Source organism: Athalia rosae, chromosome 5, assembly GCF_917208135.1.
Source record: "Athalia rosae chromosome 5, iyAthRosa1.1, whole genome shotgun sequence".
In the NCBI taxonomy this organism is placed as follows: Eukaryota; Metazoa; Arthropoda; class Insecta; order Hymenoptera; family Athaliidae; genus Athalia; species Athalia rosae.
The window spans coordinates 7,651,749-7,667,685 of NC_064030.1; the positions used below are offsets into that span (position 1 = coordinate 7,651,749).

The 15,937-nt window shown below is 44.7% G+C and overlaps 1 protein-coding gene across 6 annotated transcripts in view; it reads right to left on the bottom strand.

The window, feature by feature from the left end:
- Nucleotides 1–15,937, bottom strand: part of LOC105685860 — a 165,816-nt gene that overhangs the window by 148,712 nt on the left and 1,167 nt on the right. For 4 of the 6 annotated variants that reach the window (XR_007278447.1, XM_048655453.1, XM_048655459.1 and 1 more), the window contains exon 1: nt 6,514–6,713. Coding sequence is in view for 3 of the 6 variants with exons in the window: in XM_048655453.1 (XP_048511410.1) it covers nt 6,514–6,698 (185 nt within the window). In the remaining 3 variants the exon portion in view is untranslated. Of the gene's footprint in view, nt 1–627; nt 865–6,513; nt 6,714–15,628; nt 15,715–15,937 lie in introns of those variants that run through there. The other 2 variants (XM_048655454.1, XM_048655457.1) reach the window with 2 other exon arrangements.

Genomic DNA, 15,937 nt, shown 5'->3' on the forward strand with positions numbered 1-15,937 from the left:
TGATCGTAATACATCGAACATTTCACGTAAAAATATCGCTTCAAAACTGAATAGCCGACGTACGTTGCACTTTCATAAATTAGTCGTAAATGTTCGCTTCGTTCCGTATGATACGTATAACGATTTACCGTTTCTTTTTCTAACTTTTCATACCTTTTTATTTCTACTTTTCCGTATCGGGTACCGGGGCACCTAGGTACGGATCTCGTTTTTCACGTGCGAAGAACCGCACACACATGCACGTCGTCGGATCCGTTTGATTTTCGACCTCTGACCCCCCGCGACCCCCCGCGACCCCCCCCTCGCTCGCCCCCGAGAGGCAAAGCCTGCGAAATACTGCGGCAGAAATATCAGCGATTTGACCCGGAGCGAGCGAAACGGGGCCATTACTTTTGGCCCATTTTTTTCTTCTTTTATTTCTTGAATTTTTTGTTTTTTTTTTTTTTCTTCTTCTCGGAGGCGCACCGGGATCCACGTTCATAGATCTCCCACGGGTCGAGGCGCCTCTCGTGCCGCTGTGTTACCAGCTACTTCCGGTAGGTGATTCCCCTCTTTCTTTATCTTTCTCTAGCCTAGCCTTTTTTCCGATTGTCGTTTTTTCTCTTTTATTATTTCATTCTTTCTTACCTCGGCCTGGTATCCAGTGTATACGAATCTTCCGAAGCAGAGTTCTCAGTGGCTGGCTGTACGAGTCAACCGCACGATCCCCGTTCAACGTACAACGTTTGATCTACGCAACTTGCGCGAGCGAGGACACTTTCGCGAATATTTTTCACTTTCACCACGAGATTCCCCCTGCAGCCGCTCTAACAACTTCAACCGCAGGTTTCAGGCTGCACGAGACAAAAATGCTTCCAACGACGCACGTCACTTTTTGGTGGGTGAAACAAATTGGAGAAAAAACAATAATAAACAGAATCCGATACTACGCGACGATCACCTTTGGGGTTTTTAGATATTTTTGATTCACAATAATCGAGGGAGGAATAAAAAAAATTATTTCACTGCTACCGCAGATTTATCTGTCGTAGAGTGTGTATTGTATATGGGGCATTCCAAAAATGAAGAACCTTCAAAATTCGTTACGGGACACTTTTTTTTACGTATTTTGATCCCAGAAAGACGAATCCGTCAACCAAGTTCAGCCACAAAAAAAATCCCATCGAAATATCCTTGATTTTTTAATTTTTGGGGCGAAAAATTAGCGATAACTCGATCAGTTTTACAGATAGGTCAATCAGGCCTTCGAATTTCGATTCCTGAGATCAAAATACGTAGGGAGACCCTAGAAACCATGATGAAAAAAAATGTTGATCTCTTACCCCGACATCAAGATAAATCTATAAGGATTCGGGTTGCCGAGCATGGTTTCTGAGACCCCTCAAGACGTCGAAAGAGTTTCATCAAGCTCAAAGAATATTACGAAAAATTGGAAAGCCCCGTATATGCTTTTTGTCATGGCGAAATTTTCAATGGTGTTAATTTTGACGATTAAATTAGCATTTTATTTCAAAGATACAACCGAACATTTCAATAAAGATATTAAGAATAATTTATTTACCACGAGTGAGGAGAGTATACAGGTGGGAAAAAAGAAATCAACGTGTAGACCATTGATCGGTAATTCTAAACTTGAGAACGGAGTTCTTTATTACGCTTGATTAATTACCGGGGGAAGAAAAGAATGAAATAAAATAAAATAAAATAAAATGAATTAATAAGAAAGTAAACGGTGAACCTGCGGCTCGGTAGGTGACACAAAAATGTTATCAAATTTTTATTCAAACGTTATTCCGTTCTTGTTTTTTGTTCAGTCTCGTGAACGCGGTGCAGTTGACGTACTAATTTTTTTAACTTTTTTCAACTTTTTTTTTTTTTGTTCAGAAAAATTTTACACCGGAGAATAACGAACCCGGTTTTATGTAGGAATTAAAAAACGATAAAACGGCGGTACAGAGAAGGACAAAAGACGCTTTTTTTGTCAACGGTTGGAACGGACTTTTGACGAGTATTAAAACGAGTCAAATACACGAACGAAATTCTGTAGAAAAACAATCATTCTCTGGCGAGCTAAATCCAAAATGTTTAATTTCCGTGCTCTTCGGACACAGCCGATGCATATAGCCAACGAGTAACGTACGTATTACGACGATTAGACCGGAATTTTCTGAAAGAAATTTTACCGTCGAATTTTCGCAAGCTCTTTTTCAAAAGTTGTGAAAGCGCAGGTTTTATCAGATTCGGTAATATTCGTCTCGCAAAGTACCTCCGTCTCGTCTTCCCGAAGCCTTCACACTTCTCCCGTGAATGAAACTTCCGAAAGCATTCTCAACTCGGCGTTAAACTGAAGCCAGTCGAAAAGGGGTCGAAGCTTCGATAAACCCATCGAACCGAATCGTACGATGTATCACATTAATTCACACGTGTATCTACATCCACAATTTCCCCCGAATCGCCCGATACTCTCGCCATACGCGATTCGTAGATCTCGATCAACCGGAAAATTTCACGACTACCACTTCATCTCCGTTGAATCGAGTCACAAACTACATCGATGAGATCTCGTCGTTGTCGTTAACATAATCACTTGTCACGACGTACTATTTTCCGTGAAATTGAATACCGAATGGATTATTTTCGATAATATAATTCAATATCAATCAGCCACTCATTTGGCGATGCGTGATCTTTCGTGCGAACAAGTGTGTCGCGATCGTTCGAATTTCCGGTACGCGGATCCGAAGCGCGTAAGTGGCGATACCGGCCGCCTTCGCGCGACTGACTATCTAGGAAGCGCAAAACGACACGCGACAACGGTTCCAGGAGCTGGAATCCACGAGCGTCGTGTGCGCATGCTGCAACCCCCGGAGCGAGGGGGAAATGAAAACAAAAAAAAAAAATAGAAGAGGAAGAGAGAGCGGATGGGGGAAAAACAGAGAGGACGAAGATGTATGCGTACAACGAATGATAAAGCTCACTCCAAACTTCGCGCGATACTGCAACGCGAAAGTGAGTCCATTTTTTCGAATCGGATAAAATACGAGAAGGTTTCGTCCGTGCGGTGAAATCGACAGATATCCCGAACTCGAGTCTGCAGTTGGTCTCGCCGTTGGTACGGAGGGGTGGGGAGGTGGGGTCGTCGCTTTTTCGGGTTAACTTTGTTCCGTCTATCCTTCGGTAACGTTACGAGGCACGTGTATATACATATGCAACGTGGACGAACGTACGTGTAGAGGGTGGACAAAAAAAATTCTTCGAATACCGAAAAAGTTTCACAAAGTGGCAAGTTATGCCGGCAGGGATTCAGTTATCAAGAACGCGAGGCATCCGAACGTTGTACGGGTCGCGTCGAGTTTCGAAAAGGAGAAGCACATCGCAAGTGAAATATGAAGAATGTCAAAATGTCAAAAATGGAATGCGTAGTAAAAAAAAAGAAATTAATTAAAAAAAAGTAAAAATCAATCGATAAATCGTCTTCCACCGATGAGACTTCGATACAATATACCGCTAGTAACGCGCACCGTCCCCTCGAGCTATTTTTCATGCGGAATATAGAATTGGCAAAAAAAAAAAAAAAGAATATGAATAATATGCAGTCTTTGTCCGTTTCACGAGAGAATTTATACCTTTTTCTATTCATTCGTCGCTTTGAAAACTGGAGGTCAGAATTGCGGGAGCTTTGTTTGCTCACCGAGTGCTCCTCGCTCGCTCGCTCGCTCGCTCGCTCTCTACGTTTCGCAGTTTTACCTTAAAGCGAAAACTATACATGGCGTTCCACGTTTCCCTCGTCGCCACGAGAGAGTTGAGAGGCCCGAAGCGATTTCTCTGGTAATATTGCCACGTGAATTTGGTTTAAGGTTAAGCAGCGAACGACTCCCATTTGCATAAGCTAACGCACGTAGAACGGGGCGTAAGAACCGGGGCAACGTTCTTATCAGCGTAGCGGAACCACTTATTCAAATACACACGGGGTATATAACTATATCACACGAACGAGATACGCTGCACGCTGCTGCTGCTGCACCACCCGTTGTAATACCTGAAATTATCCACATACGCCCGTCCCGCGCAGGAACGTAGTCGCCGTATTTTCGCACACAATTAGGATTTAAAATTAACTGCAAACTCGAAGGAAGATAAAGAAATTATGCCAAAAAATTTTCCAACGACGATCGTTCACCCCTTTTTGAACCGGTGCACCGGAAGTCGCGATACAATTAATTCCCACTCGACGTTCGAGCGGCAGGTGATAAAAGGGCGGCTGATAAAAATAATCATTCTTTGTTCCGGCGAGCAAATCTTCGCGCGTCGGGATTTCAGGATTTTTATTTAGCTTTTTTTTCTCTTCATTTTTTTTTTCAACCCTTAATCTTCCGTAAGGCTGATAAAGGCGAGACGGAAAACACGTAAAAAATATGGATATCCGGGCGCGGGAGCGTTTTTCACCGGGGGGATTTTCAAACTGAAAAACAAGTCTCGAAAATTCAGCGACGGATACACGACGTGACATAGGTATGTACCTACATCATGTATATACGTAGATAATTAGGTATACCTAGTATACACATCTTGTGATTACGTCCTGAAATATGAGAAGCAATAAATTTGACGAGGGAGCCTAATTTCCTCGGATACCTCCAAGGCTCTAAGATTCCCGGGTGTCCTGCTCAACTCTCGGGATTTATTCCACGCGAGATGACGATGATCGCGCGTTCGTTTTTAATCCAAGACGTTCGCGTCAACGGGAAGTCGAAGTCGCGACAATTCATTCGTTAATCATCGAAAGAAAAACCAATCCGTTGAATTTTTATTAAGACGCCAGAAAAACAAAAAAAAAAAAAATGAACAAAATCATCCATCTCTCGACTCTGCTGGGTATACGAGTCCCTGGATAGTAGGTGACGCTGGTACCGCCGAGTGCCCGCGTACCCATATTACAGGTGAGCCAGGGAACGCGTTCGGCAAAGGCGAAAAGGGTGGCTGGAAAAGTAGTCGCTAAATCAGGGTCAACGTCAAACTTTTACGTGGAAGGTGAGGGTGGTCGGATATAATATAAGGAAGCGAAGGAGTATTCGTGACGGTGTGGCGTGCACGGGATCGCAGTAGGACGTCGTCGAAGAAGTTCCTCGTACGCGCGGGGTAACTTTGGCGTTACCACGGGGTAGCCCGGTGTAGTACCGCAGCGCCCGGGTACTTTCGAGATTCAGGATTTAGGGCAATCCGGTCCGTCTAGACACCGTGAGAGCCTGCCTTCCCAGGTCGGTGTGTACAGCGTACCACCTCCGGAGGTCAAAGTTCTTCGCTTTTACGTAACGCATCGTTCCGCACACGTCGTATATATTAACAACGCGATTTTATTCAACGGCGTTCAACTCAAGTTTCGCCCCCCCCTCCCCGGTAACGTAAACCCGAGAAATTTTTTTCACACTCACACGCCTCGTTAATCTTCAATCGGTTCTGTGTTACGTACGTAGTGCACGAAAAATTCTGCACCGATAATCACGAGGACGCAATTCGGACCCGCGTCGGTTTTCGTATGGAAAAATTTTTTCGAGGACCCCAGCTCTAATGACTCGGCGGGGGATGCGGAGAAAACGGTGTCGAATTCGTTACGCGGTTCGAAATGTCGGTGATTCCGCGTTGCCGATCGTTAAAGTTCTCAAGAAAACAAGTCGGTCTCTTTACGATATTTTGGCACGAGCAAAAAAAGGGAGGGATATCGTCCCTCCGCACCCTGGGAGAGCGGGGAGGCTGCGCAGGTTGAAAAAAAATTTAATCTTGTATAATGAAGAAACTAGGGTCGAAGGCGAAGGCGGGGAGTATTACGGGGCGGGTTCCTTTCACGTCTCATGGATCTCAACCCCGAAGGAGGCTGATCTTCGTCCTAATCCTTACGCCCTAATAGCGAGTACATATATAACGTCGGATCCTCACGTTGCCCGTGATCGTTTCGTAGATTTTGCCGGCATCACGAAACGCGCGCAACTTTAGAGGTGTACGTATAGGGTGTACACGCGTGGGCCTACCTACAACATCCGGACAGGGTGAAAAATTCAATCCTCGGGATCCCTGTACAGTTACCCCTGATCTCGTTAAACTTGTATATATATACATATATTCCTCCCGTGCGATTCCATCTTACGCGATATCGTAAGCGTGGATAAAATGTACGGGCGGCCGGGAGTACGGAAAATGATTTTTATTGCTCCTGATATTTTCGAAAATACGAAAAATGAGGGGCTGCTAAAAGCCCGGCTTTCGAGCGCGTATATTCCTACGATTAGAACCGGCGCCGCCCCAACCTTTTTCAACTTTAGACCACCCCGTTGCCGCAAAAAGGTAGGGGGGTGTGGGGGGAAAAGAAAAAAAAAAAGAAACCAAGGGAGAAAAAACTATGGGAGGGCTGCCTCGGGGCGATCGTGCCTCGGCTCGAAATAAAACTTACCGTAGAAACTGTGGCGGGTGAGCGAATGCGGGAACGGGGGATGGGAAAACGGGGAGTCGTTGTTGTACCTCTCTTTTTTGCTGCTGCAGGGCCTGACCGCGTCGTAACGCACGCTGAGTTTCCTCACGTGATCCCTCGGAGTCCTGTTATCCTCGCGAGACATTTGCTCCTCGGAGGGTTCGAGAGGTTCGTAGGGTTCCCGGAAGGAGCTCCGCTCGCTCTTTATTCCTAGACACTCGCAGCACTTCACCATTTTTAGTTCACCGGGGGGGAGTGGAGGGGTGGGTTTCGGGAGTGAAAAATTTTTATTAACCGAAAACGCGGTAACTCGTATCGCGACCCTCAACGGTCAGCGATTAACGCGCGGGTCGAGCTACTCCGCGCCTCGCGTACCGAGACCGAGGAGGAAGGTGATATATCCGCTGAATTATTGCGATACACTTTTCGCCCCTTCGGCTTAGCGAGCTTCGCGGTTATTCCATAGCCGTTCCGTGCCGTTTCGCCCGCGCGGCCACAGCTCTCACGGTATTTCGCAGTACCGGCACGTACCGAGAAAATATCTTCTGCCTTCTTTCACGACCCTTTCGCTTTGCACTCGTTTAATAATTTATCCCCCGCAACGCCGAACCACCTACCTCATAAACCGACCCCACCCCACACTTTTCCCCGCCGCCACTCCAAGTGCCATCTAATACTCGATGGCTAACGAACGACGATGGACGACGTTTACCGCCACCCGCGTTTTTTTTTTTTTTTTTGTAGTCGAGATTTTACGCGCGATCAGGATTAACGAAATTTCCGAAATCTTACAATCGAATCTATCGCCGGTCCATTTTTGCAATTTTGGTATTTCATCCAGATCCGGGACCGCCTTAGTGATGTGAATACCGCAGTCCGTTGTATCGGGTAAGAGACGGTGAGGGATGATCGAGCGACGAACTCACGGAAGGAAACACATCGATGATAAAAAAGACGGAGAACAGTCGGGCGACAACTTTGAAATTCGCTGCTCGACGGTATTTGCCGAGAGCGAACTTCCTTTGGGGTGAATAAACGCGCGATCCTCACGACTTGCCAAGACCAGATTCGAAATGCTACTGAAAGGGTTTCTGGCGAAGTACCGAGGAGTTGCTGCACGTGTCACGTCATTCTATCCTCGTCCGTTCGCGTACAAGTACATTATACCTATATATATATATATACACACATTCGAGGAGCTTCTTTCCGTCGTCGTCGCTAACGGATAAGTCGACAATTATCCAGAGACGATGGCCCCTTCATCTCACTTTTAAAACCGGACGTAGACTCTCCCCGTTCACGGTCAATTAAATCATTCCGAAAGCACACGCTACAATACACCGATTGTTAAATTTTGTTATCTTTTTTTTTTTTTTCTTCAACATTCGTATATCACGTGCGAGCTCCGATTCTTCCTCTTCGGATTTTTCTTCCGACAACGCGAGTCGCCGCGTTATGCAAACTCTACGTGTATCTCGGAATACGTAATTTTATAATAAACCGGAAGCTACTGTACGCAGATAAGCGGCGGTTCGTGTCTGAAGCTTGATAATAACCACGGCGGAACGGAGGGTCTTATCGGATGTGATACTCGCGTACTACACGTTCGGTACGTCGCGTCGGTAGGACTGCGGAACGAGTCAACAACCTAAGACGAATTTATCTTATCACACTTCGGACGTCTGCGTTCGTATCGCAGCACGAGGGGGGAAAAATCAAGGAGTTCGGTGTCTGACGAGCGGCCCAGAGTTTAGGGAAACCGTAAAAACGTCGCGGTTCAGTTCTAAGCTACAACAATTACATTCGTTTCTGCAGCCTCCGGAATATTTGCGATGCATCGATTCACGACGTAACGACTAACGGCGAATACAATCTTCGAACTATAATGTAGATGTTACCCTCGTCGTTTATTCGTATCAACTCGCAGACGTTAAAATTAGTTTTTGCCTTTTGGACGGATGTGAAACGTTATATGTATGTACGCCATACGGGCGGCTCGGCGCCTGCAGTCTGCATAACTCGCACATCGCGAAATCTTCCCCCCCCCCCCCCCCACCCCCCCGTTTTCTTTTTCCTTTTCACTTTTTACTTTTTGGCTACTTTTTTACCCGAGCAACGGCAGGCATCGGCCTCTCCGAGATCTCTCGGACTCAAGTTTTACGCTTCGTATAAACGACTCTCTCAAAGAATAAAAATATTATTTTCCGAATGATAAAAAATATTACTCCACTTTTTCTCATTACTTTTGTTTTTTTTTTTTTTTTCATCATACCGCGGTAATTCTCGTTAACGTTTTCGCACGATTAATTCTCCGCCTTATTCGTACGCGGGGTATAATTTATGAAATTATAACGCTTCGCGCTCTTTCGCAAATAAAATAACGTAACGAGGAAGCGTTTATTATGTATATAGCTGGTAAGTTACTACGAGAGTAACGCAAGTTACAGTTAAGAAAAGAACATGTGTTTACCATTGTTAGCGTACTGAGCGTAATAATGCAGCTCGTGGAAGACGGACAACAACGATTACAGTTCCGGGTTTAAAGACCCGCACCGCCGCCGTTGCCGCTGCACCAATCGCGACCAAAGGATCCAAAGACGATTCGTTCGCCCCTATACGCTCGATCCGGACTCCGTTGATTCGAAAATGTGTGCGAGCACCTATTGCATCCACGCAGGCGGCAGACATCCGCAATCGAGGCGATTGCACGTTGCCGCCGCGTAGAAAATCAACGGATGTAAATGTGTGAGCGTTTACGCGAACCGGGATGTGCAGGTGCGGAATAATTTTCGAATATGGGTATGTGCGGCTGAATATTTGTGCCGATTGAATCGCGAGCTACGCAATTTCGTCCGCCCGTGTAACAACGACGGCCTATTCGCATCGGTGACAAGCGCGGTGACTATTTGCGAATAAATCGATCAAAATGATTGCGCTTCGTGCGGAATCATGTGCGGCGGATCCGACGTCGTAATGGGCATAACCGGAGAGTGCGGGTACATACCTATACGCGACTGGCACGCATCCGGAAATAAACGGAATATCTAGCCCCCCCCCCCCGTATTGTTTGTGATTTAGTTTCACACCGTGACGTGTTGTACAGTCAACGCGCGTCTATGGTTATCCGTAACAAGCGGGATTTTATAACGTGATTATATTCGCAATTTTATGGAAATGATATTCTCGTAATTATTCGACGCAGCTCTTCACGCCGTACATTCTACGTACACGAGCATTTGTTACATCGCGCAACGAACGAATTGAATCGCGAAAATTTGATCGAATTGCACCCGCTGCAGAAAAAAAAACAAAAAAAAAAAAACAATAATCAAATGAAATTTAACGTTTGTCGGAAGAAACTTTTTCACCTCCGGTTAACCGGAGCACAGAGACGGTATTCAGAACAGGCGCACATTTCTCGAATGGTATATATGCGCGTACATAGAATTCGAGGGGGGGAGGAAACTGCAGGCAGTGCACAGGCTAATTAAATTTCTGTACTCGAGCACTCTAAAAAGATTTCCTTTTTAATTTTATTTCAACGGTAGAGAAATGAAAGTTGTAACGCCCACATTCGGCGGTTCCGATTGATAATGTGACTCGGGAATTACGAGCTGGATGGAAGACACTTCGCTGAATGTACGAGGGAAATAGAAAAATATGAACAGTTTGTACGGATGTGCGAAAGAGAAAAAAAAACAGAATTGAGACGAAGTGTAGGGGAGGAAGCGAAAATCGTGAATCGATGAAATATTCGCGATTCCGGTCTCTCGATTTCTATCGACGTTAAAAACACTCCCGGTAATGGACAGTGACGTTTTATACCGAAGAGCGAACTTTAGAGACGATTTACTCGAGGAGCTAATAACGAGCTTTTCTATAAAAGGATTCTCTGCCAGCCCTTACGATCTTGTCGCAAGCTTTCATCTCACGCTGTATCTCCTATCTACTATCATCCCCCTGCCTCTTTTCCTTACCTATTAGTTCGATAAGAACGTGAATTAAACTTCGCCGAACTTATCGTTAACCGCGATTCGGCGATTACTGTTCGGATGAATACCTCCGCCTGACCAAAATGACGAAAAAAAAAAAAGAAGAAGGAAGGATATAAAAATTGATCAAAAAAAGAATACGAGTTTCAAGCGACTCCGTAGATAAAAAGAAACAGCGTTCACTGGGTACACATATCCTATACATTTATTTACCTTGTAGCGGGATAGTGCATTTTCAAACCCACGATCTGAAAGATATACCCACCCCGCATAGATCGTTCGGGCGAGCGTTATATCGCGAGAGCTTTCCTACGCCGTATACTCGAAATACACGGGGGGACAGGTAGGTAGACGCGAGACACGTGTTATGGGATACGTACGTACGTTTACGGATGTATGATCTGCCTTACACCTATTTATTTAGGTGTATTATATAGGACATGCAGGTCGTAAGTATGCGGAAAAGAAGGTGGGCGTGTAAGTTGAGTGTAAGATACAGGAGGACACCGCGCACGTAGGTGTACGCGTGTACGTGCATCGCGTATGTACATTTCTATGTAGCTAAAAGACGGCGGTGGTGGATCGTACGAATTTCCGTATTCACCTCCCGCAGTCCCTCATACGTGTAATAGCAGTACCTCGCAGCACATCTTCCCATTTCACAGAGTGGTTCTATATTTTAAACGTTCTAAAATACGAGATCAAATCTTATTTACGCTCAGAAAATATACCCCGATATATTTTCACTTTTTTCACTTCTTTTTTCATCGTCGATTTTCTCTCCTCCACGGGGTCGAGTTTATGTTACATGCTCGAGTGACCCAGCACCTCAATACGGATATTCGTCATTTTTTACGCTTCGTAAATTTCGCGATGTATATCCAACGATTTCAATCGCGGTACAGGAGAGCAACTCGAAAATGTATGGCTCGTGCATTTTTAAGAAAAATATAAATTTAAAAACGATGCAGAAAAATCGTCGTTATTATTTTTACCGTAAATCAATTTTGCGAAGGGAAGTTCTACGGAGCCCCGTACACGTTGCGGAAACTTGGCTGAAATTATAACGTGGGTACGTCGCGGTGTCAAAGATCTAATCGCGGGACCGACGGCGTAACGTGTGACGTTTAGTCACATTCGCGTAAACGAATTCGAAGCCTGGAGCGGTAATTTCTCACCCCGCTCGACATTTTGATTTGTCTGAACGTCTGAAGCTGAGGTAGGAGGGATTGCGAAATTTGGCCCGTGTGTGTGTACGATCAGGTGTATCGGGAAGCGAGCTCAGGGAATACGTGAGGCGAACGAGAGCGGATCCGATGCGATATTATACGTTCCTCTTGCGGAACGGAAAATTCGGTGGAAAAAAAATGATGCCAATACAAATTGTGGAGAAAAATCGGTGGAGCTCCGAGGGCGATTAGCATTAGAACGGCGTTACGGACACGCGCGCAGACCACTGGCAGACCGTAACGCCGAGTCACCGATTCAAACTACCAGCGCGACCACTTCACGGTCATCGCACCTATTTTTCGCGGCTGATCGCGCATCGTTTACCAAAAAGATCTGTTGGCGCCACGCCGCCGTCATTCACCGTCTGCGCTCGAGTGTCGGATTTTTGGGATGGAAAGGAGTAGAGAAAATTAAAATCGAAAATTCACGTTTTGTTCAGTTTCCACTTTTCGCTACTCCGATTTTTGAGCAGAAGTGCGGAACATGCGCGAGTCGGGGAGAACGATTCGAAATGAATTAGTTATATAGGAGTATAGTATGTTGAATTAAGCGGATGAAAAACCAATCAGTCGTTAATGCGCTATATGCGAACGAAATATTTGACGACTTTTGAATATAATATACGTGAAAAGAATTTTTAATATTATTATACGTACATACGAACTGGGAATGATAAGCGCGGGCGAATTTAATTACAAATGTAATTAAATTCAATAATTGTTAATCGCACTGCGCTGAATAAATTTGAACTAGGATACCCGGATTCGTTTGCACGATGGAGTAGCAGGAAATTTACAAAACCAATATAATTGTATTGTTCTCGATACGATATCGACACCGAACTATCGCTACGGTGTGCTCGATGTATCGGTAGTCATTTACCAACGTCTTTTTCATTGCCCAAGGGTACACTGATTTTCCAATATCTTCCGGTGCCAATATACCTCGTTGAATTGCCTTCGATTCTCTCGAGTTATAAGTCAACGATCCGCTTATACATGTATTTCCCAAATCCTTCCATGACCTGATTTCTACGCAACGTTGTACTCCGAACTCGAACGCGAGAATAGATCGAAGAACCGACGAGCTGCTCGGCTGACGAAACCCGCCATGATTTGAGATAAAAATCAACCTCCGAATTCATTTGCGAAATTTCAATTCCTGCGAAACCGCTCGGCTATTGAAACCCACGAAGAGCCACTGTGACGAGTCATCTTCGAAATTACGTCCGAACGAACTTCACAGTCTACTTAAATCTCTGCGATCGTTAGAACCGAAACGGACGTTCAATAATTTCGTAAAATCGCGGAAATTTTATAGGATTTAAAAATTCAACTCACACATATTATCGGTACAGCGAACGCCGTTGAATTTTGGATGGGCGATAGGAAGGGTTGGAAAAAGAATTGGAAAACGGTGCGGATCCTCCGCAACGTTGATATCGATTCGCGATAACCACCTCAACCAGCTGGAAATACCAGGCGATGAAGTTATTGCCGAACGTTACCGTGACTCGCAGACGATCACGAGCCCCTTCTCCCGATCAACCAGATTTACAATTCAACGTAGGAAGACTCTCGCTAGTTCTGAATAGGATTAAACAAGCGTTATGACTATAAAACCGTCCTTGGCGCGGATCGCGAGTCCCCCGCGATTTAACGATCTGCACTGCTCAGGGACGCAGCTAACGATAAGCTCCGAGTAGGAACAGCGGAGATCGGATAATCATTTGGTAAACGCGGAGCTGGAGGAAATGATCGTCACGGATTCGCGTTGAGACCTGTAATAGGATTTCTATTCGCTACGGCACCAGGCTTCGGTGTATTACTGCACTGGAGAAAGGAAACCCCTATAAAAATCAAAAAATCACGCGAAATTCATTAAATTTGAAAACTTTTGGTTCGTCGGAAAGGAATACCCCGGAGCGTCAGAATATCGTCGATATCCGGATCGTATACGTGCAGTTACTGCATTTTCTCAATTTTAACCTCTTACATAGCGTATACTATCATATTTTCAAACGATATTGCAACTGTTCAAGCGCATAAACGCCAGCTCGGTTGAATTCTCGAGGAAATTCGATTGTCAGTGAACTCCATCCACGTCATTTCTCATCCTGTTGCAGATAAAGAGATAGAATCGAGATCCCGACGAGTGGAAAACAATTTTCCCCCCCTCTTGTCTGTTTTTTTTTCGTTCCCTTTTTTTTTCAAAAAAGTATCTAATTACGGAATTTCCGGTAGCGCCAAGAGACGCGTATACACGTCGCCTACTGAAATTACTCGCCTATCGAATAGCTACGCAGACGGTACTAAAAATTTTCTATTTTGTAACCCGCAGTTACTTAAAAAAAAAAAAAAAAAACCATTCAACTTTCGGCCGGAGACGCATTTCATCTTCCCTTGAAATTATTTCCTCTCATCTCGCGATTGAAGAGGTCCGTGTAACGTTCCCAACGTTTCATTGCTCGTCGACCAGCGTTTCAATTGGAACTAATAAGCCCGTTGAACGTGAATCAGTTCTACGGATGAAAAACAACGCCGCTTAATTTTATTCAGCTGCATGAAATACAAATAAAACCGTCGACTGCTCGACGCTTGCTTGCTACGGTACAATATACGATTAATTTATATCAACTATTTTTGTTATCATTCTTCAGACGGGCGTGAAACGTTGTACGGGACAATGAAGTGCGATAACTCAACCGACCGGAAACTATGCGCGTCGCGAATGATGACAATAGCGCGAGTGATTTGAAAACCGAATGCGAACGGCCGAAAATTTTTCGTTCCCCCTTCGCATCTGCGTCGGCGATACGAAATTCCAAATTCTCGTTATTACATATTCCTCCGGAATAAATACCGCGTGTCCGTAAATGATTTCCGTAGCAATTAGTTTATAGATGGGAAGGTATATAAGCTAGGTATCAGGTGGGTAACCTTTCAATTAATTAAGGGTCTATATCTGAAGTTCAGGTTGAGCAAGCAATTGAACTTCTCTCGTGCGAGAAAATTGGAAACACCCTAACTCTGATGAGTATAACATCGCCGCTAAATTTTCCGCCCTCTCGTTCTTCGTTGATCGGTTAGTAGGTGATTCTATTCACGTAGCATCTCCCATAAAAAAAAATGATATCGCCGTTCCGAATATCATTATCATTGAAATTATTACTTTTTCCGTAAAACGGGGATATCTCTCGACCGTGACAACGCGGCGGTGATCGAATCCCCGTGAACGGAAGCTGCAACCACGGGTCGGTGGACCACGCCCGTATAGATCGAATATCTCATGGATGGACCCGGCGACCGCGCATATCCGCCAGCTAGCTACTATTGCACTGCACTGTAACTGCACGGGGACACTAAAAGTTCGTTCTCTATCTACCGAGGGGAGGGAAAACTTTTGCGTTTTAATTATTTGAAAAGCAGTTAATGTTGAACGAGATCAGTGATATGGAATGTGAACTCACAGCTTCATCTATCATTACTCCATTACTTTCTAAAGGGGAAAATACTGGAAATGAAATAATTGAAATGGTATAGCGAAAATGGCACTCGATTGCAAACGAGTTCACCGTAGGGTGGATAGGATTTTTAAGACCAAATCGAACCCACTTCACTTCCCCATGGACATTTCGCCCCCAATATGTCGCGAGGTCTGTACGACAGTTGTCTGAAAAATCGCGAGGGGTGCGAAAGTTTATCTTGGGACGAAAAATGATCGCAACATGTTGTTCCGATCGATCGCGGTATCCCACTTGATAGATCTACATGATTTCTTCCTCTCATTTTCTCATTCTATCCTCTTCTCCCTCGGAGTTGTCTACCTATCTCACTTTGGATATTTCTCTCTCCTATGCCCTCTCTCTCTCTCTCGCCCTCTCTTTCTTATTTTCTCCCAGTCCACAAGCCTACACAACATTCCAAAGAGGGCGGGCACTCACCTCAGCCTTACAGCGTTGCATCTTCCGTTCTCATCCCCAGTATTTCTGGTCTCGCTTCATTCAAATCACCATCCCATAATATTGACCTATACGAGAGAAAAAAACAATGGAACATTACGTATTAATTAAAATCTTAGTTAGAACTACCGTTTCTTCCTAAGATGAAACATCGTGGGAACAATTTCATATCGCGATCGTATTGTTAACAAAAATAAAACGTTCCGTTATATTTCATAAAATTTATCAAACTTTACGTCCTCGTCGGTAATTATTATATTATTATATTCATCGAGTGTCGTACCATAGAAA